General features: G+C 36.7%; 1 protein-coding gene across 3 annotated transcripts in view; it reads right to left on the bottom strand.

Moving 5' to 3' along the window:
• Nucleotides 1-21,082, bottom strand: part of LOC148076567 (protein diaphanous homolog 3-like) — an 81,612-nt gene that overhangs the window by 28,065 nt on the left and 32,465 nt on the right. For 2 of the 3 annotated variants that reach the window (XM_087793929.1, XM_087793930.1), the window contains 7 exons: nt 19,230-19,469; nt 18,156-18,285; nt 12,210-12,334; nt 10,728-10,892; nt 8,423-8,561; nt 3,824-3,919; nt 3,381-3,443 (listed from right to left, as the gene is read on the bottom strand). In XM_087793929.1, the coding sequence (XP_087650055.1) occupies nt 3,381-3,443; nt 3,824-3,919; nt 8,423-8,561; nt 10,728-10,892; nt 12,210-12,334; nt 18,156-18,285; nt 19,230-19,469 (958 nt within the window). The remainder of the gene's footprint in view (nt 1-3,380; nt 3,444-3,823; nt 3,920-8,422; nt 8,562-10,727; nt 10,893-12,209; nt 12,335-18,155; nt 18,286-19,229; nt 19,470-21,082) is intronic. The other variant, XM_087793931.1, reaches the window with a different exon arrangement.

The raw sequence follows: 21,082 nt of genomic DNA, 5'->3' as shown, positions 1-21,082 counted from the left end.
ATTAATGAAAAAAATAGTGAGCGAGAGAGAGAGAGAGGGGGAGGGAGTCTGTGGCTGTAATAACTTGTTATCACACTTCAACCACTTACAGGCACACAAAATAATAAACAAGTGGTCAAATTTTGGGCTGATTTTTTTTTCCACCTTCTGATATTAAATGTTTACATTCACACGAGTGTATACAAACATAAATGATGATCTTGAAACAACAATATGCAACGTTTTGACAATATTCAACATTTTTTCTGTTGCATATTTATGTAATGATTGGTTTAATTTTTTGACCAACATTACACTGATATCTCTCCAAAAGTTACCAGGAAGTAAGACAGGACACTGGCCAAACAATGGACCTACTCTAATTTTGTGAACCAATATTAAAAATGGGCAGGGGCTAAACTAAACATTTGGGAAATTAAAACTAAGGGAGCCAGAAACACAATTAAATTCCACGAATTGCACCTTCAATAACGGTCTACAATTATTTTTTTTTACTTTATAGTTTATTTAAAAGTAAAGTGTGTTTCATAGGTTCTTCCATCATGTCCAAGATGAAATTGGTGCATGAGTGATCACGATTGTGTTTGTTATTTTGTAATTTCAACAAGTGACTGAATGGAAACAGGTGGCTTATAAATCTGAATTCATTCGACTGTTTTAATACATTTCCTTTCCTCCTGCCCTGCATTCCTGATCAGAATCATACCAGACTTAAGCGTTGATGCTGCATTTTGTTAATGAAGACTTGCTTAAATAAGCAACGTATTAACTCTAGCCCTTCTCGGAAGATATTTGGTGCATTTTTTCTTTTTTAATTCCCGGCGTCAGGCACCCAGAAATGAATAGCCAACGCCTTATTAAACAATAAACAATTGCTGCCCCCCATGTAGACCTACCTACAGATTAAACTTCCTCCAAAGTAAAGTGAGCATCCTTGGGTCTCGGTTTCGATTGGTTGTGGAGGAGGGGGCGCGTAGGAGGGATGAGAGCCCATACTAATAACAGGCAATTACGTTTGGGAAGGGCTATTGTCAGGGCATGAGAGTGTTAAAGCAGACAACAGGGATATGGCATGGTAGGGAAATGAGAAGTGTTATTTAGAAGGCAGATGGCAGAGTGGGGGAAATTAAGATGAATGGGCACTGAGAGGACTGAGCTGATGCTTGGGTTGGGCAGCGAAAAGTAATTAGCTGTGTTTACTCTGGGTGGCTGGCAGTGAATATGATGCCTTCGGTGACAGGAGAGAGAGCTCCTTACTTACCCATTCTAGATTACTAGGGGAGGTCAGCGGAACCAGTGACACAACCACCAATATTTAATTCTGACATACTGTTGATTCAGATGAACTGCTTTACTCCCTCACACAGATTCCTTGTTTCGCTTTATCGTTACTGCGTCTCAGAGCGAACCACTGGCTCCATCTTTCTTCCTCACACCATTTCTCAACACTCCTGATGTTACAGCCACCTCTATTTGTCTCTTTCCTCCCACCTAGTGTTCTCCCCTCCCTTCCATCCCATTCCAATCTAATTTCAGATAAGTCGAAGCAGAACAACAGAACAAGGCCTTTTATCATTCCCATCAACGACGTGGGTGGACCGTGTGTGGATAATTTTATTCATCAGTGCTGTACCCAGCCCACCGGGACCAAAATTACAAGTAACAAGTGGTAATAGGGTTAGAGAGTAAATTATATGTGGCTCCATAATTACTGGTGATAAAATTGAAAAAAAGGTAAAACAAAAGATAAGAATTCCTGTTTGTTATAAAGGCTTAAGTAAAATGGAATTATTATATCAGCAAATAATGTTCGACATTAAGAGTAGCCACTATAAATTAATATATTTTTCCCAAAATAATAAATCATAATAACTTGGACACACTAACAAAAATATCTTTATTTTTTCCAATATAACATTTTTTTTCAGGCTATATCAACAACTATACTATTATTTTGTTCATTTGTGGCAACAACCATAATGCTTCGGCAGTACCAAGTATCAAAAAAATGCTTTATATTTTGGTGCCAAGTTTCCTTACCTTTAACTTGGTAGGGTGATATAACTTGATAATTTATGAAGAAAAACTGATACAAGACAAAAGTAGTGGACATCAGGTTGATTTGCCAGGTTTTAAGACAACAGCTTGAAGTGGAGATGAACCAAAGCTGAAATATGTCACTTGAGATTTGTACTGTGTAATGTCATTTTTTTGGTTGTTAAGAATTGATCTTATAACATTGGTATCTAAAAACTATTGTTCAGGTATCAATATCAAATTGAGGTATCGACAACTTTCGATTGGAATCTAGCCCTAAATCAATTTGTTTTGAAGCGTAATAATGGCCCCGACTTGGGTATTTATGCCCTAAAAGAAAATTCGGGAAAGTATGAAGATCACGAATCTTCAGTTCTAATGAGTTTCATTGCTGCAGTGAACTATAAAAAACTGTTTTTAAAAATGCTTAAAGAGGTGTGGATGGCTGCTGTTTTGGTATGCTAATCAAACTAAGCAGTTCAATAAGTCTTGCTTGGTATGACTGGTGAAAAAAAAGTAAACCATCTTATGTATAATGATAATTTGGTTGTTTTTTTCCATCTGCATTGATCTCCATTGTTTTTGTTCTGATCTAACATACGAAAGAGAATAAAAAAACTTTCCCTACTTTTAAACTTTAGAATATTTCTCCTTGTAAAATGGTTAAATACCTCGATCACTTTTTCACAGGAGACTTGACAGATGGTGATTCTGTCAAAAGGAAGTGCAGTAAAAAAAGGAAAAGAAGGCTTATACTCTTGCTCGTAGGTTTCACGCATGTTCAGATGACGTCAAAATATCCTTTTTAAGAACGTACTGTAAACCATTGTTCAACAATTGCTTGCGGGCCCAATTGACTCTGGTCTGCGAAAAGCACTTTACAAAGGGATATTACCGTCTTACTAAGATGGGAAAATTACAGGTTGTGTATACTGCTGCAAGTAGAATTGTACTTAAAAGACCTGAACAATGAATGCAAGTGAAATGTTCATAAATGCATTCAGAAAACTAACATATAGATTTATGCTTCACCTCAATGGCTTGGAAAAACATATATTTAACAGCTCGATAAATACAGTATTAACTGTAGTTCCATTAGGTCTGTCTTTGACACTGGTACAGTTTTATCTTCTCATCTGTTTTTTAGTATTAATTGTCAATTATATTTTTGTTCATCTTTTAAGTGGGCATGATGAAACTGATTTTTTTGTTTATTGATTTCTAGCACACATTCTCGGAGAAGTGGAACTGAAAAGTTGGCAAGCGTTCAAGAGCTGGTGAAAGGTCAAGCAGCAGATAGTTGCAGATGATCATGCGTTTAGCTCAAATATATTCAGTGTTACCATGGTTAATCGGTCTGAGAACCTGGCGAAAGGAACCAGGGCTGATGATCCGGTTCTGGTTATCTGTAAGGAGGGCAGTCAAAACACAATACTAAAACATCTTAAAAGCTAATGTGATATCCATCCATTGTAATCATAAAGTGATAACAATGTTTGATATCCCCTTTTTGAGAACATGCAATATTCATATCTTATAAAGACCTACTGCCCAATAAAGTTGTACTCAATGTTAATAACAACGAAAGGGTCTAATATGTCCAGTGAGAATAACGGGAAATCATTGCATGAAGTAGCCGTGCTCTGCACAACTTAAACTAAAAAATATAATGTGAATGTCAACCTCTATGTTTGCCCTCAAATAGCTGGTTGCCAGGTTGGCATATACATATAAATATATTTATATGTATATATATATATCTATATAGATCCGAGACTTAACTCACCTTTGGGCCTCGGTGCTCTCTTTCTGCGGTCTCTGAATGCAGCTCCAGATTGTAAAGCCTCCAGCAAACTATCCATCACGCCTGTTTCATCATTCTCTGCAAAGATCGAAACAACACGTAAATGTTATTGCTTACAAAATGATGATGAGGATTGGAAGAAAATGTACATTTTCTTGCCCACAAAAAGTACATTTTGTCCAAATAGGACAATAATTTATTAGAAATCCATGCACATAGATGATAAAACATACATTTATCAAATTTTATAAGCAAAAAAGAACAAAATAAAATTCCGCACAAGTTGTTCAGAACAATATAAATACATTCAAGGGTTGTCAAAAGTATTAGAACTAAGAAAAAGTAATGATACTAAAATGTTGTATCCGGAAACAATACTAATTTTCAAAAGCAGTTTCTATTTGCAACCGTTTTAATTATAAATATTTGTGGTACGTGTGGTTCTGTTAATTGTTACATATTTTACCAATGTTTTTTTCTTAATAAAAAAATAAAAAAATGTCTTCCAAATTTGGGGTCAACTCTGATGGGGAAAACATTTGATACTCAATATCATTTATCGGTATTCGTATCATTATCTTACCCATTAAGACAGAGTGTTAGTTTGCTGCACCAGATATGTCTTGTTTTGATGTGACGAATCATTATTTTGATAATCATTACGAAAATAACCTAAAACAAAAAATAGTAACGCTTTTGAACAAAGAAAAGGTTGGGAAAAACATGCACAGACTGATTTTTTTTAACCTGCTCTTTTTTATTTTTAAACCCTCTGTTGTGATTTATCCGCGAAACATCTGAATTCTTCCACGACTGGATTTGAGACTAGTTCTTCATCATTACTCTGAGCGGAGAGGCAGCACGACTTTTCCGAGCAAAATCAACCCTCCTCGATGTTTGAATCCATCTCCACTACTATGGCAATTTATCATAGGCAGCGAGCGATGCACTTAACAAACACAGACACAGCCACACAAAGACGAGGGATACACAGAAAGCAACAAAAAAAAAAAAAAGGAGCAGATCAATCAAGCAAAACCTCTGCTATGTGCCTTCATGTCTACTACTCAGTTTGACTTCAACCCACGAGTACATGAAACACATTGTGTGCCTTTGGGAGGCGAGGAAAAGTGAAACCCACTCAGATCTCCTACCATACGACTATACGGGAATGAAAATAGTCAAATATTATACATAAATCAGAGACGGAGACAGGCCAAGGCGGAACATCGCTTTAAGGAATGCAAACAAGAGCTGCGTTTAAACGGAAGATGATGAAACATGTTGATATATATATATATTTTTTAACCACTTGCCAGCAAAGTTTAGACAGATCACAGCAAAGCCACACTGATAATAATGAGCCGTGATGAATAAATCATTTGAGGTAAGAGTAAAGTTGTCATTGAGCCAGTAAAAAGTGGCGCCGAGGATGAGGCAACACACCAAAGAAGAATAACAGGACAAAGGAGGGGAAGCATCCTGGCTTTGGCAATAGTGCAACTGATTGGTTCTTTGATGTGTATAATTTGCTTCTCTTTCTCTATTTGGACGCAACTTACAGAGTAACGTGCATGGCAGGTGTGTAATGTGACTTATCTACCACAAAAAAAAAAAACAGGGCTGTCTGAGCCAGTCTGGGTTTCTATTGATGTCTGTAGAAAAAGAAGCCAAACCGTGTCTTCTGTATTCATCCTTTTGTGGCATTACTGGGACTTCAATAGCCACGTTTTAAGAGCAACAGAGGAAACTAAAACAATAAAGGTTCAGGCTTCAGCATATTGTTTCATAAATAAACCTCAGCAATGAAGCCAGAGAGGCAGACGTCAAATTCATTACGGTTTATTTTACTTAACGAATGTTTTTAATAGAGCGCATTGATGGCCTATTTGTTTAACTGTGTCTAAGTTAACAATAACACCAAATAATTAAAGAAAATCTTAAATAGAAAATGCTGTTCAAAGGCATTTAACCTATTAAGAGGTTTATTTTTACATTTCAATCAAGCCAAATATTTCTATTTTAATAAATTTATCATGAAAATTAAAACAAAATGAAGTTAAGTATGGACAGAATTGAGATTGGTTATTTATGACAGAGAACATACAACAAAAAGGGTCCTTGAATCTGTAATGTTGAAAACTTTTTCTTAACTGTATCCAATTAAACAATAAAACCAAATAATTAAAAAACAAATCATAAAAAAATACATATTTTAATATATATATATATATATATATATATATATATATATATGTCTTCATATCAAGACAGTAAACCTATTGAGAGGGTAATTTTCTCACTTCTATCAAATCAGAATAAATTTAAAAATCCGGAATATATAACTCATCAAAATTAATGACAAAATGAAGTTAAGTCTGTACAGAATTTTGTGTGGTCAAATATATTAGTCTACAGCAGATATAACACAAAATATAAAGTTTCCTGGCATCGGTAGTGTTGGATTTATTGTAGAAAAAGTTGGAATAAGTGTATGAATATTCATGCATGTACCGATACTATCACTTTCTTACTGGTTCCTGAACATACTTTTACTTAATTTTTCTGGCCCATCAAGCAATCCGATAGATAAAACTTGAACTTACATCTATATAATCAATAGATGCTTCAACCATTACTGGCGAGCAGACGAAAGTCACGACAATCCTGTGCTATATATACACCGTATACCTATGCACATGAACCCCTTCTGTGAGCTCACTAACAACATTTCTCTGTGAAATATTTCCCCTGCATGAGGCCACCGCGTAAACCAAAAGGCCATCACCGGCATCATTATCTAGTCTCGATGACATGATCAACCTGTGAATAGCAAACGTGATACTCAGCCCGAATAACTACCTTTTCCTACTCATATGCTTGTTTAATGTATTCATGGCAAGAAAACTTCCTTCAATATTTCCCTTTTCAGGTCTTTAAAATAACATCTTTATTGTAAAAATGCTCATGTTAGCTGTCTTGGTTGACCTTGTCGATATCCTAATACTCAATCGCTGATGTACAATTTGTTGCTCTTCAAACATAACATCTGCTGGTCTACGATGGAAGTTGAAATAACAGATTTTCCTCACATCAGGAAGAGAGAAAGATAAATACATATTCAATCAGAATTTCAATCCATATAGAGCAATATGAAATAAGATGCGAAGTGAGGCTCTGACTGCCGGAGCAGAGAGGAGATGATAAATCCAGGCTTCAAATCACTGTGTAAAAAGCCATGACTGCGGAAAGACCCAGTGATATAAGGGGAAATATGTGCAGAACCTGATGTGCGAGGAATGCATAAAATCGTGTAAGACACACAACTAATCATAAACAGGCTTCGCATCTAAAGTGATGTTTCCTCAAGGAAACCCTCTTTGTTCTCGAGCATCATATTGCGCTGCCCTTGAGCTCAATGTGGAACTATAGCCATGGGTTTTAAGGGAATTGATTACTATCATATAATTGCACAGAAAGACTCTTTTGAAGACGAGACTGAACCACAAACAAAAAGCCAGCCCTTTTGTTAATGCGTTTTGGGAGAGGGCGGTTCATTCAGCTCAGACAAACAAGGAGTCGACAGACTCCAAGATTATTCAAATCTCATTGATTTTCTCTTAATGCAAAAATTGTATATGGATTAAAAAAGATGTTGTAACTGATATCAACTTGAATTTCTTCCAATGGGATACTACAGATTCAAATAAATCTGTTGGATAATACAAACAAAAAAACAACTTCATTTCAATATTATTTTCAGTGCATGTTTGGTTACAAAGGTAAGAGGTCTTGTTGTTTCAAATGTTTGGTTCTTTCTTTGTGGTAATTTGACAAAGTTATTTAGTACTTTGCAAAAAACTGGGTCTTTGACCCACTGCTGTTAAACAGTAATGGGCTGATGAGGCTTCATGAAACAGTGTCATGTTGTTTAGAGGTCAGTAGGTGGCGCCATCAGTTTCAAAATGTGATATTTCATTAGAAGAGTTGATCAAAACAAATCAAAATAGTGCAGAGACCGCCATCTAGTGGGCTCTTAAAATAATGACACTGCTTCATGAAGCTTTATCAGACCATCACTACCGTTAAGTAGGTCTGCTGGTCACATGACATCTGGGTGTGTCGTCCAGATGAAGTTATATAGTGAAAAGCATCGCTAAAATATTAGCTACAATATTCTTGTGACTATAAAAATACACAAAAGTATAAATAAAAGCAACAAAATAAATTGTATTTTGATTTTAAACTTTAAAAAGTTGTGTATTTGTGGTTTCTTTGAAACATGCAACATAAACCTCCCCTTGACAGTAATGGCTGGTTTTCTAGGATTATGGTGTCATGTGACCTCGAACAAGGGTTCAAAAGAGGTCAATGACCCCACCAATCTATTGGAATTCAATAAGTGTGAGCTTCGCATTTACAAGATTGGGGTGCGTGCATCGACGTTTCCAAGGCTTCCGGGTTATCCTTCTCATGTCAGATTGAAACGCAATGACGCTACCAAAAGAGTGTGTGACATAAAAAAAAAAAAGTGAAGGTCAATGTCAGGTGAAGAATGGAGACAAACAATTTGTTCATTACCTGCATTGACCTCATGCAGCCTCCTCTTTTTCTGCTGCTGTCTCTCTTGCTTCTCTCGCTCCGACTTCTCCTTGGCAGCCCGAGCTCTCTTCTCCTTCTCCTCGCACTCCCGTTGCTTGCAGTTTTCCTTCAGGGCTTGCTGCAACGGTAACAGTGCATTAATGCTTCGTTTTTCAATCCATGTCACATATTACTGGAGGACGCCGTGGCCGATTCATCGTGGTCGGAGCATCAAGGAAAAGGTTAAGCCTGTTATTGTTTTAAACATTTTTTTGATACGCCTATAGAACACATCAGCGACATCGCCATGTGGAACCAAAAGGGAGAAATAAAATACAGGGAAAAAGGAAAAAAGTCGAATTATCCTCCCCTCCACTCTCCTTCACCGCTGCTGGTCTGCCCTCCCCGCCTTTACCTCTCCTGGATGTCTGCCATTAGACACGCTCAATTGGATTCCTGTCAGATGTGCGGCCTCGCCCTGGGTCTCCTTCCTACGGGTGACTGAACATGCTGGATGTGTGAGCACGTCTTTGTGTGCATGTGTGTGTGTGTGTGATTCTTTGCGTGGCCGCAAAAAATGACACAAAAATAAACATGAACCAGGACCTATATGCAACTTACACCCAGGAGGAAAGGTATGGTTCACTTCAGGTGAGGGTACAGTGGATCCACACACACACACACTTTCAGAGACAAGTGGCGGAGCTTATTGTTAACGCTGACGCCGATTTGTCCTACGAGTGTTCCAACCTTGGATATATTCAAGTCAGAGGTTTGTGAATTTGAAGCAATGACAAACGTGAATCCGTACTAATAATACAATCGTGAGTGGCACTTTTTTTTTTATGCTGAATAGACACAATTTTTTACACATTATGATTATTTAAAAATAAAAACATAAGGTGTGTAAAAATAGATATAATGACATAACACAATAGTTTTGTATCAATATTCAAGCACTGTACTGATAAATAAAAAATAAAAAAATAGCAATACATTTTGAAATAACATTTTATTTTAATTCGAAGTTATTATATGGTTTATATTCCACTAGGTGTGTAAAAATACATCATTTGATGTTTTATTTTACCATCAACACTAAAATAACGGTCATTCAATTTTGTGGTATGATTAAACTGGCCACTACTGCATCATTTGTCATTTCCTCCGTGCCAAAGTAACAAATGAAAGCGAAATGGCAGCGATTACTGAAAATGAAAGGATACACCAGACTCCAGCAGATTTTAAAGCTGATGTTTGGACTCGTTTTTGGCTTGAAAAGAGTTTAAAAAAAATGAAACACTGATACTAGATATTGCATGTTGCTCAAGGTAGCTCGAGACCATTAATGCACTTCATTTTTGCATTGTTAATATTTTAAGAAGCACTTTCTTACAAGCACTTTCAAACTTGATTAGAGAAAGTACTTGCTAAAGTATATTACAATCATTTCTTTGCTGCAAAAGCCGTGAAAGGTGTTCTTTTTTTTAAAATGAAATAATATATTGTTGTTCCCACAATATCTCAACATAACTAATCGTCTAAACGTGAGATTCTTGCCAATAAACAGCCCTACTCAACATCTACTTCAAGGTTAGCAGAGCACAAGATTTACATTTTTGTTTGTTTTTTTTAAAAATCTGGACCTTATTTACAAATATATACAAAGGATCTTTAAGTAACATTTTTTAAATCAATCAGAAGATGTAAAAACCCGAAACGACGGCAGGGAAAAATGGCAGTAAAAACTATGTATTGCAGGAGGTTAACATCCTTGCATGCAGAAATGTGGAGATGAGACAGGCTTGGCTCTTTATTTGCTTAATTAGTAATCATTATCTGCTGCGCCCAGTGACTGAGACCGTGGAGTGCAGCGATGATTTATACGTCCTGGTGCAAATGGACTCATTTTGCCAAGTGATTTTCTATATTTTGCATAACACAGAAGTCACAAAAAAATATCTCCAGCTAGTACAAACTGACAGTATTCAATTTGTTGTGAAGTCATTAAGTCATTCAAAGAGATTAATTGAAAAAAACAACAAACAAAAACATATTAACATTAGTGTCGTCAGTTTGTGTTTATATACAGTACATTGTAAAAGGCATATGATGATGTTAGTAATGTCTGTTGGGAACACACTAATGTCCAGGCTAACCTAAAAAAACTCATTCTAATTAAGATAAATACTATGGTTTTTTACTAAACATACAATCTGAATTGTAACAATAAAACATTTAAGAGAAGATGATAATCAAAGATAATTAAAATCTATTATCCTGGGAATTAATTGAATTTACTCACGATGAACATGGAGCGGAAGTTGCTGAGATCAGTGAATATCTCCTCCACAGACGTCTTCTTGGCGTCGATGGCAAAATACTTCAACATATTTTGATAGAGAGTGTCCATGTTGCCGTGTATGATGGTCAATTTGTCATACTGCTCTCGTGCTTCCTGACTGAAGCTGTGAGGGAGTGGGTTAAGGTTGACAACACACCGAGAAACAGGAGGTCAAATAAGTCATTTTTTACAGACTTACGAAGCCAGGGACATTTTTCTACCTTTCGGTGTTCGATGACTTTTAGTTAAAGAAAGCGCTGGCGAGAACATTTGCGAATGGATAGAAAAGATTTTTCAAAATGATAAGTAAAATTCAAACCATATGCAACTGATCTGGATTTAAAGTGGCTGAATTAATTAAAAAAGTAATTAGAATATATAATAATTCAGTAAGAAATTGTGATTTTATTTGGTTATGTCTTAATCAATATATTAATATTTTTGAATTTAAAATTGTAACTTCACAATAATTAATTTAAAACTGTGAGACCCTTTGCAAATTATTATGATGTCCAAAGGGGAAAAAAACATGAAAAGTTTATTAATTTGATGGTAAGGAATTTCATAACATTGATCAGAAACGATGACCTTAACATAACTGATAAGAAATATCCTTGTGAAGAGCATTGAAGAGACTCTAAGGGAAAATACAGTATATTTCCTCAGGTTAAAATCAATCTTTAAGATGGTTAATGACAAGATTATACTTAATAAATTAAAACATCTCCAATCAAATAAAAGAGTATTACAGATGTTTTTTTGGTTATGCTGGAGAATAAGCCAGCACAGATTGTTCTTCTTTTAACAACATCTTAGCAACAGCCAAAGGATATTGATCAGAACTAAATGAAAAGTGAAAGTATTCACTCCTTTGTTGTTGTTTTTTTTGTTTTGTTTTAAGCAACATAACACACCTGGCATGGAACATAACTGTCATCCTAACTGACTTATTTGCTTCAAAGAAGAGTGAACGGATGGGAGCGGAGAAGATAAGGACAGCTGTCAGAATTCAACAGAAAAAGACACACATTTCATTTGTCAACGGACGCTGTTGACTTATTATTATCAACCAACAATAGAACAAAACAACTTACAATTTGTGCACTTGTTCTGCTGCAATGAACATAGCTTGTCACCAACTGACTGTTTGACACAGTGGAATAAATGGGAAGAATTCTTTTTCCCACCCCCGCACGCCCTTCCCAATAAAATCTCTTCAATTTCAACTTTCTTTCAGAGGTTTTTCTATACCTTGTCAATAGAGAACCACGGCAATCATCACCTGCTTTTTGTGTCCGAATGAAAAAAATAAAGTGGACTTTTAGAAGTTAAATCTACGAAGGTGCAAGGCCTAATAGTTTCTCAATTAGATACATATGACGAGGACAAATATATACATTCCAAAATATATATGAAAATGTACCCAGTGGGCGAAAAGGATATAATCATTTTGGCGAAGAACATGTCACTGGGGTCATCAGCAGAGGCAAAGGTCTCAAGGTCTCTCTCCAACTGCAACAGCTGCCGCTCCATCTGCCGGAGGCTCTTTTCCAGATTCTCCGCCGACACTAGACGCACCAACATTCACCCAGGTGTGCACAGAGACACAGGCACATACACACAAGGGGAGCAGAAACAAATAAATATTTCAGGGCGGATAGACACCTTTCTAATAAGAATTGGCTAAAAAAGAAAACAATAAAACTTCATTTTTCTGGGCCAAAGTAAAGCGCAGGCGGCCTCGGCCGAGGTCAAAACGTGTTTATTTGTGTACCATTGCTTTTTTCTCAAAATAATTTTGAAGTAAACTGAACAAAGGTTTATCATAAAACTTTTTTTTTTTAGATTTTAGCTTCGTTATAAAATTTGCCTAGTGACAACTTTTTTCTTCTCGTAGGTTTTCTTCCTTTTTGTTTCTTTCTATTGGTGATGGTATTGATGTGCTGATGAAGCTTCATGAAACTGTGTCATGTTGTATAGAAGTCAGTAGGTGGCGCCATCAGTTAAAAAAAAAGAAAGTGATGTTTTATTTGAAATGTTGTTCAAAACAAAGTAAAATAGTGCAGAGACCGCCATCTAGTGGGCTCTGAAAATAATGACACTGCTTCATGAAGCTTCATCAGACCATCAGCACTTGATGGAACCTTACAACATTTAAAGTATATACGTTTGCCCCTGAGGAAATGTGATGCCTGCCTCTCAGGTAAACCCTGGATTGGATGGGTGATATGTTAAACCAGGTATTGCAGAATAACACAACATACAACATGGATAAAAAAGTATCACAGAAAAGACACAAAAAAGGGTAGAGTCAGAGCATCCTATTGGTAATATAAAGTATTATATCAGATAGTGACCGCCAAAAAAATAAACATTGATTGTATAGCATATGAAGATAGTGTTTGGATTGCCTGTAAAATTCAGTAACAAACAGTTCATGTCACACACACTAGTGGACATCTTGAAAATGCAGGCTCTGGTCAAGTCTCCAGTCAAGAGGAGTCATACATTTTGAATTATGATTGGACAGTGAGAGAATGCCAATTTAGCTTGAGGCCAAGAACCAATTTAAACTAAAAAAAAAAAAGCAGAGAATTATAAACGACGTGTTCATGTTGAAATTAAACTACAACAACAAATACTGAAAGAAATGTATAAACACAGGGCACAAATCGGTATAAAACAAACCCTTTTTTTTGTGACTTTGTGAAAGCTTTGAATCACCAGCTTTTCTCAGAAAGATTAAACCACTTTTCTCCTCACGTTTCCCATTGTGCGCATGTCCTTTTTGAGTCACGGCATCACAATGCTTAAACATTCCTTGTGGTGAACGTTTTCCCTTAAATTGGTCATGGCTGACACTTTAAAGAAGTCGTGGACTATGACATGTAGCTTAAATTGCCCTGATTATAACTTTAGTTGACAAAATAATAAGCTGCTTAGAAATAAGAAGCTTCTCTTTTTTTTTTTTCCTCCCTGAATAAATGCTGCACGAGTATGAAAAAGGGGGGAAACTTAAATGAAACTAAGCTCTTACGAAGATGATGACATGAATCTTAAGCACTTGGAGACATCCGCTTTTAAACAGACTTGATTTAGAATACATTTTGGTAACTCTGTGGTAAACAACTTGTCTGACATCAAAATCACTTTTATTTAGAATGAAATAGTGTTGATTGGAATTTTACTGTATCATGAGATGAAGTTTTATAAGAAATAAACTGGAGGAGGTCAAAAGCGGAACCGTGTTCATAAAAATAATCTCACTTAATGGTATTTCTGGAGTTAATATTGATGCCGCTCTTGGCACGTCAGTTACCCGCTAACTTAAAGAGTCATGAAAAAGATGAATCGATACAGCTTCCTCGCTACAACAAAACACTGTTTAGTGCCAGGAAAAAGCCTTAGAACATCACTTGAACATCATATTAAATACAAATGGGTGTTTGCAAGCGACTTACCAATAAATACATATACTAACAAATATCTGTTAACACCTAATACACGTTGCTTTAACTCAGTGTGTAACCGTTTAAGCCATTATTGTTTAGATCAATACGACGAGCCTGGTATTATGAGTCTCATCAAGTTAAGATGAGACAACCTTTGACCTTGACTTTATTGACCACTAATAAGTCGCCTAGTAATTCCCACCCAAGAGTTTTTGGGAAATGTATATATATATAGGAAAAACAAGTGGGTAGGTTCAAAGGGAAGAGTGCATTAACCAGCAGAGATGTACAAACGGTTTCCTTTAACTGAGAAAAATCTCTAAATTTGGGAAAATTGCACCACAACACGATCTGGAACATGTAATCCATACGTTTGTGTCTTCTTGTTTAGACTATTGTAACAGTTTATTTTGGTATCTCAACAAGAAGTAGCTGTCTCGCTTGCAGTTAATAAAAAACTCAGTTGCAGCGAGAATTCGGTCCCGCTCTAGTAGAAGAACTCACATTTTCCCGATCCTTAAAACTCTCCATTGGTTGCCAGTTTCTTTCAGGATCCATTTTAATATGCTGGTTCTTACTTTCAGATCTATTCATGGTCAGACTCCTCCTTACATCACTGATCTGATCCAGCCTTACACCCCAGCTCGGGCTCTTAGGTCTGTGGATCAGAATCTACTGATGGTTCCTGAACACGCTTTTCTGTGACTCCTGTGTTTGTCTTATTTGTTTTGGCATTTTAAAGTATATATTTTATTTGTTTTTGATTGTTAAAGCGCTTTGTGACCCTGGTCTAGATAGGGGGTTTACAAATAACCATCACTTACTTACTTACAACGGTAACAGCAATCGTAGCACAGAGAAAGTCAAGACTTTTGAGCTGCACCAAAACCTGAGGCTGCATTGATTCTTCATGGCGGGGGGGCATTTGTTCTGGAAGGTAATAATTCTCTGCGCTACTAGTTTGTAAATAAGCGGCACCCTGTCTGGGGGGTGCCTTGACCTCCTTAAAGCAGATGGCCTCCATCCATCTGGAGTTTAGCCAGCTGTTTTATGAATAATATAGTGTTTTGGGCTGCTTTGATACTAGTAGGGACTTAAAGTACAGCAAACTGCAGCGGATCAGAGCTTCTCCTGGGCCAAGTGTACATTTATTTCAGACTCTAGAAGAAAAAGCTCTGAGTTGGGACAAAGATTAATGCAGCCGAGGGTCACAATTGATCTTGTCAAGCTCCAGGATCTAGTAACTCTCAACAAATTTGAGACTGTTGTCCCGAGTCGGACTCCATCGTAAATTGTGAATGTTTTTCCTCAGTAATCTTATTTCTTTCTTCTTATGGTGTACTACTGCACTTAATATTGAACTTGTAATTGTTTTTATGTGTAACTGCTCTCTCTTGTAAAAGTGAGACTAACCTGGATAAATAAATAAAAATAATTAATAATTAATTCCCCTCATGTATTGAAATTCAGGAACCGATGACTCTAACCTAGAACAATAATAACAGAAAGAAAATGAATGTTGCAATAAAACCAAAGGTGGTGTGATTTGCCTGCTTTGTCACAATGATATACCTCATTTACTTCCAAACTGAGTCTTCCTCCATTACTCTTAGTGTTTGTTAAAACCGCAGACTTACCAGGCATGGACACTCCAGTAAAGTACCTTGTTATCTAACAGACACGACTTAAAAACAGTGTTTTTCTCCTTAAGAGCGATAGGTCTGACAGAAGCCATGTTTATGCGTTTTCTTACAAGTCTTTCTTAAGGTTAAAGAGTTGGCGAAAAAGAAAATATTGACGCATCGCTGTTTCTGATCCACCTGAAAACTATGTTATCCACATGACAAGCCTGTGTGAATGTATAGTAGTTGAATGTTTTCTTATTTATTTACACATTTATAAGACATAATTAAGTTTGTTATTATACTTAAAGGCTGCCCAACACTGTTTGAATGTAAACGGTTTTGTTTATTTGTGCATCTTTAAGGAAAACAATCTTTCTATCACCTCTGAATGCCAAATGATTGACTATTAGTTTTTATTTATTTAATAAAGTTGTGTACTTAAAAAAGAAGCCTTTACTCTTAACCATGGTAAAGAAAAGTATTATGACAACCTTAATGTGACTTCCCTATTAATAAGTAGTCATTTGCTGCTCATTATAATGAAATTTAGTTAGTTTTTAACATATATCAAACAGGTTGTTGATGATTGAAAGCTACTCTGAATCCTACCATTGTTATATAAAGCCAAGACTTCTAAGGCGAGGTTTATAAAGATGTGTTTACAGTGACTGAACATGTTCTTTTGTGGAAGACAAACAACTGCATAACTGTATATGTCAACTGCACATGCTGGTGGAAACTCATATTTTAACCGAGGGCGCCACCTACTGTACTGTAATAAATCTGGAGACTGCTTCATGAAGCTTCATCAGCCTTACTCAGACATTGGCTTCTTTCACACTTCAGTCTCAGGTGAGCAAACATCTTAAATTCTCCGTGTTCTTTCTTGTTGTTAAGAAGTGAATCTGACCGTGTTTTCCATCAAAAGCAATTTACAGTTCCAGGCGTGCTGTGTACTAATGTAATAGGTGAACACAGCTCTACTCCTCTCCACACACCAGACAACACCGACAAGAATGTGGATAGGATTAAGGTCCACTTTAGCCACGTGAAGGAGGATTTCTATCTGAAAGCACTGCAGAAACGGCTTTAAGAATACAGCCTTTCGAAATATGATGGCAGGACGAGAACATCAATGGGCTCACTCAGTACATTTCTGAGTACAACTGTTATTTTTGTGCGAGTGTGAGAAAAGCATCATGTCCACCAGAGAGGCTGCTTGCAGGAATTAAATCTCTTGTGAGCCAGGACAAGGTACCTGGCGTCAGGGTCATGTGCCAAAAATCGAGCTAAGGAGGGAGCTGAAGAACACCATGAACACACCACCGAGCAAAAACAAAAACAAAACAACTAATTAAGTTGGGATTAGCCAAAGACCACTGGGGGGGAGAAATAAGTTGCCAAAGTCAACAATACACCCCTAAATGCTAAAAGCAAATGATGAATTCTGTCACTTTTGTTTTCAGGATTTCATTTTGTCTTGTAAAGAAAAGTACATTTAACGTTTGTAAATATGCTTCAGTAAAAGATTAATGCTCCTTTCAAACAGCGCAGAGGATGAGTCGTGTGCAGCACAGATCAGAACCCAACATCACAGAGTATGATACATGTTTACGGAACAAACAAGCTTCAAACCCTTTGAAATATCCTTGGAGAGTGACCAAAGCAGGAAAGGAGTTCAGAGTAAATCACAGATGTAAGTAGAAAACTCATCGTTCATTGAAGGTCCGCTTGTATTTATAAACCAAGAACTACATTCGGAATCAACAGATAGAATAACCTTTACTTTAAGAATTCGTCTATCTTAATTGTTCCAGGATTACATATATATCTATATATATACATATATATTTATATAAAGTAGTTATAAATGTGTAGTTTTAAGTAGCGTATTCTTAACCAGCATTTCGTCTGCTGAAGGAAAATAACAACATGAAAAAGAAAATTATAGAATAAGGTTTTATTCTTATTTATTTTATGAATTGAGCTTAAATTGAATAAAATGAAAAGGCAAAATGTATAATAAAAAAGCAATTTTAGATAAATTGCATAACTCGACTTTGTAAAAGGCTTTTTTACCACATTTAATTTGGTTTCATTATATTCTTTTTCTAACAGATTAAGGCAATCCTTTTATATTTTTCCTTCTTTGGGTTTGAAAGACAGAAGTAAACATATAGTTTATAAAAGGAAATTCGATAGCCGCACCCCTAGATTGAAGCCCATTTACATTTATATAAATAAAAGCATCTGAAGAGTCTCAAGACATAATGAGGGCATGAATGCATGAGAAAAGGTCGAGGGTAAATTACCTCTGCTTGCTCGGTCCACATGCTGAAAGTCATCAATGAACTTGATCACATCTGGATATTGCACCTCGCCGATTTGTGCCAGGTAGTGAAGTAAGGTCGTCTTCTGGTCGGCTGACTTCGTGTCCTTGAGCTGTTAAAACAAGTCGCGCAGTTATCGATCATCTTGATGACACGATGTGAGTGAGAATGAATGTTTGCATCAGCAGGATGTAGTGAGAAGGTTGCAAACTTTATTGATCTCCCTGGAGAAATTGTTTATAAGGGAAATGAGGGGTTAAGTGGTAGTGATGTGCTGGTGGAGCTTCATGAAGCTCAGTAGGTGACGCGCTCACTTTAAAAAATATATGTTAAGTTTCATTAGAATGGCTGTTTAAAATAAAGGGTTTTAGAGCAGATACCGCCATCTAGTGGGCTCTGAAAATAAAGCTACCGCTTCATGAAGCTCATCATACCACCTATAGTAAGTGGTAGAAAATGAATGAATGAATACTTTCCAGGGAACAGCAGGTTACATTTTTTTGTGTTTTCTTTTCTTTTAAAAAAAAAGAAAAAAGAATTGTAGCACACCAAGACAGCTTTGTTTCCAACTCTAGTTGAATCAAATCCCATGTTGCCAACCACATCTCCCCCCTGCGGCGTGCATGTCTCCAACTCTGCAGGTGATTCTTTAAGAAAACTGTGTAATAATAGGCCCCATTGAGTTTAATCAGTCTAATGTCCCTTCTGTTCCCCGTTCTCTAAGGAAGGGTATACATTAAAAATAAACTAGATATTGATAATTTAATGCAGATAAACCAACCAAATGTTAAAAAAAAATACGCGACTAAAAATAACTTACTTTAAGTAATTAAAAAATTCACTGTGTGAAGAAAAAAGAAAGAAACCAAACATATGTCCCCAGATCACAGTCTGTTTGTATACTTGCTTTTAAAGTGCAACACCTGGCTGCCGATTTAAAACTTCATAATCACATGTTAATTAAAAGCGTCATGTTTTTCTTTTTAACTCTCCGTTTGTGGTAAGAGTAAATTGGCAGAAATACCGACAGAAGTCGTTAGTGATCCAGACTCGTACCTTGCAGAGGGAACTCAGATCAAAGCCGAAGGACTGGGCGTTTCTGGAACCTGCGTTCATGAAGTTTCCCAGCAGGAGCACCAACTCCAGCAGGTGGCCGAAGTGGCGACTGTTCTTGACCTCGTCGCAAGCCGCGCTCACCGCCAGGATGTCGGGGCGCAAGTTGTTAATGTGCTCTTCAAACTGCAGGCGGAAGAGGATGTGACTGAGGCGAGGGCGAAGCCGCTTCACGCTGCTCATCTACGAAAACAGAAAAAGAAAGGGGAAAGAAGTAAGTAAGTAAGTAATATTTATTTATACAGCGCTTTTCGAGACCAGGGTCACAAAGCGCTTAAACAATCAAAACAATACTCAAAAAAGTACATACTTTAAAGATCAAGATAATACTGAGAACAACACAGGAGTTCCAGAAAATCAAGGAAAAGCCTGAACAAATAGAAACGTCTTAAGATGTTTCTTAAAGGAGTCAGTAGATCCATCAAGCGCAAAGAGAGAGGAAGACCGTTCCAAAGCTTAGGAGCAACAGCCTAAAAAGATTTCTCTCCTCTGGTCCTGAAGCGTGTTTAGGAACCATAAGTAGATTCTGATCCACAGACCTCAGAGCCCGAGCTGGGGTGTAAGGCTGGATAAGATCAGTGATGTACGGAGGAGCCTGACCATGAATAGCTCTGAAAGTAAGGACCAGAATTTTAAAGTTGATCCTGAAAGAAACTGGAAGCCAGTGAAGAGTTTTAAGGATCGGAGAAATGTGAGTTCTTCTACTAGAGTCAGAATTCTCGCTGCAGAGTTTTGTATCAACTGCAGGTGAGACAGCTCCTTCTTGTTAAGACATGAAAACAAACTGTTACAATAGTCCAGACGAGAAGAAACAAACGCATGGATTACAAGCTCCAGATCATGTTCCGACAACATTTTCCTAAGTTTAGAGATTTTTCTCAGTTGAAGGAAACAGTTTCTGGTCAGTTTTCTGCAGTTGAAGGACAAATAAGGCATGATAAAATTATTTTTGAAACAAATAGGACTCAGTTTAAGATGTTTATATAGTCGATCTAAATTGAAAGACATCTGTGCAGGGACAAGGTGCATGTAAAGTAGAAAGTGATGCTTACAGTAATCTGATATTGGACCATATGCGATGAGCTAATTGTGGAGTGCCTGCATAGGGCAAGAAACCAAGGGGGTGGATTATACAGAGGGCTGCATTGGATTACCACTTTCCAACAATTACAGAGAATTGGAAAATATTGCCGTGGGCCAGGAAACAGGTCACAGTGGAGACTGTAAATTAAGGTGGTGGTGGTGTTGGGGTTTTAATAATGGGGTGATGTTACAAACAAATAAATCCCCCCCCCCCCGCACCATGGCACACCTAGTGGATTCTCAGATCAGGTTTCAAGTAAAAGCCATATCTCATTTGTGACGAGTAAGAGTAAGATTAAAGGGATCCATTATTTATCAAAATGACAAGATAATACTGCAGTTAAATAATAATAAACTAGAAGATACTTAGTTTTTTCCTGTCAATTGGAAAGTTCAGGCAGTTTTTAGAGAGAAATCTTTTCAGGCTGTTGCTCCTAAGCTTTGGAACGATCTTCCTCTCTCTTTGCGCTTGATGGATCTACTGACTCCTTTAAGAAACATCTTAGGACGTTTTTATTTGTTCAGGCTTTTCCTTGATTTTCTAGAACTCCTGTGTTGTTCTCAGTATTATCTTGATCTTTAAAGTATGTACTTTTTTGAGTATTGTTTTGATTGTTTAAGCGCTTTGTGACCCTGGTCTGGAAAAGCGCTATATAAATAAAAATTACTTACTTAATTAACAAATGTATAGTTTATTGATTTTATTTTATCGT

This window comes from Callionymus lyra, chromosome 6 (assembly GCF_982586985.1).
Source record: "Callionymus lyra chromosome 6, fCalLyr1.hap1.1, whole genome shotgun sequence".
Classification (NCBI taxonomy): Eukaryota; Metazoa; Chordata; class Actinopteri; order Syngnathiformes; family Callionymidae; genus Callionymus; species Callionymus lyra.
Note: the sequence above shows the minus strand (reverse complement) of the source record. Positions and strands in the feature narration are given on the sequence as shown.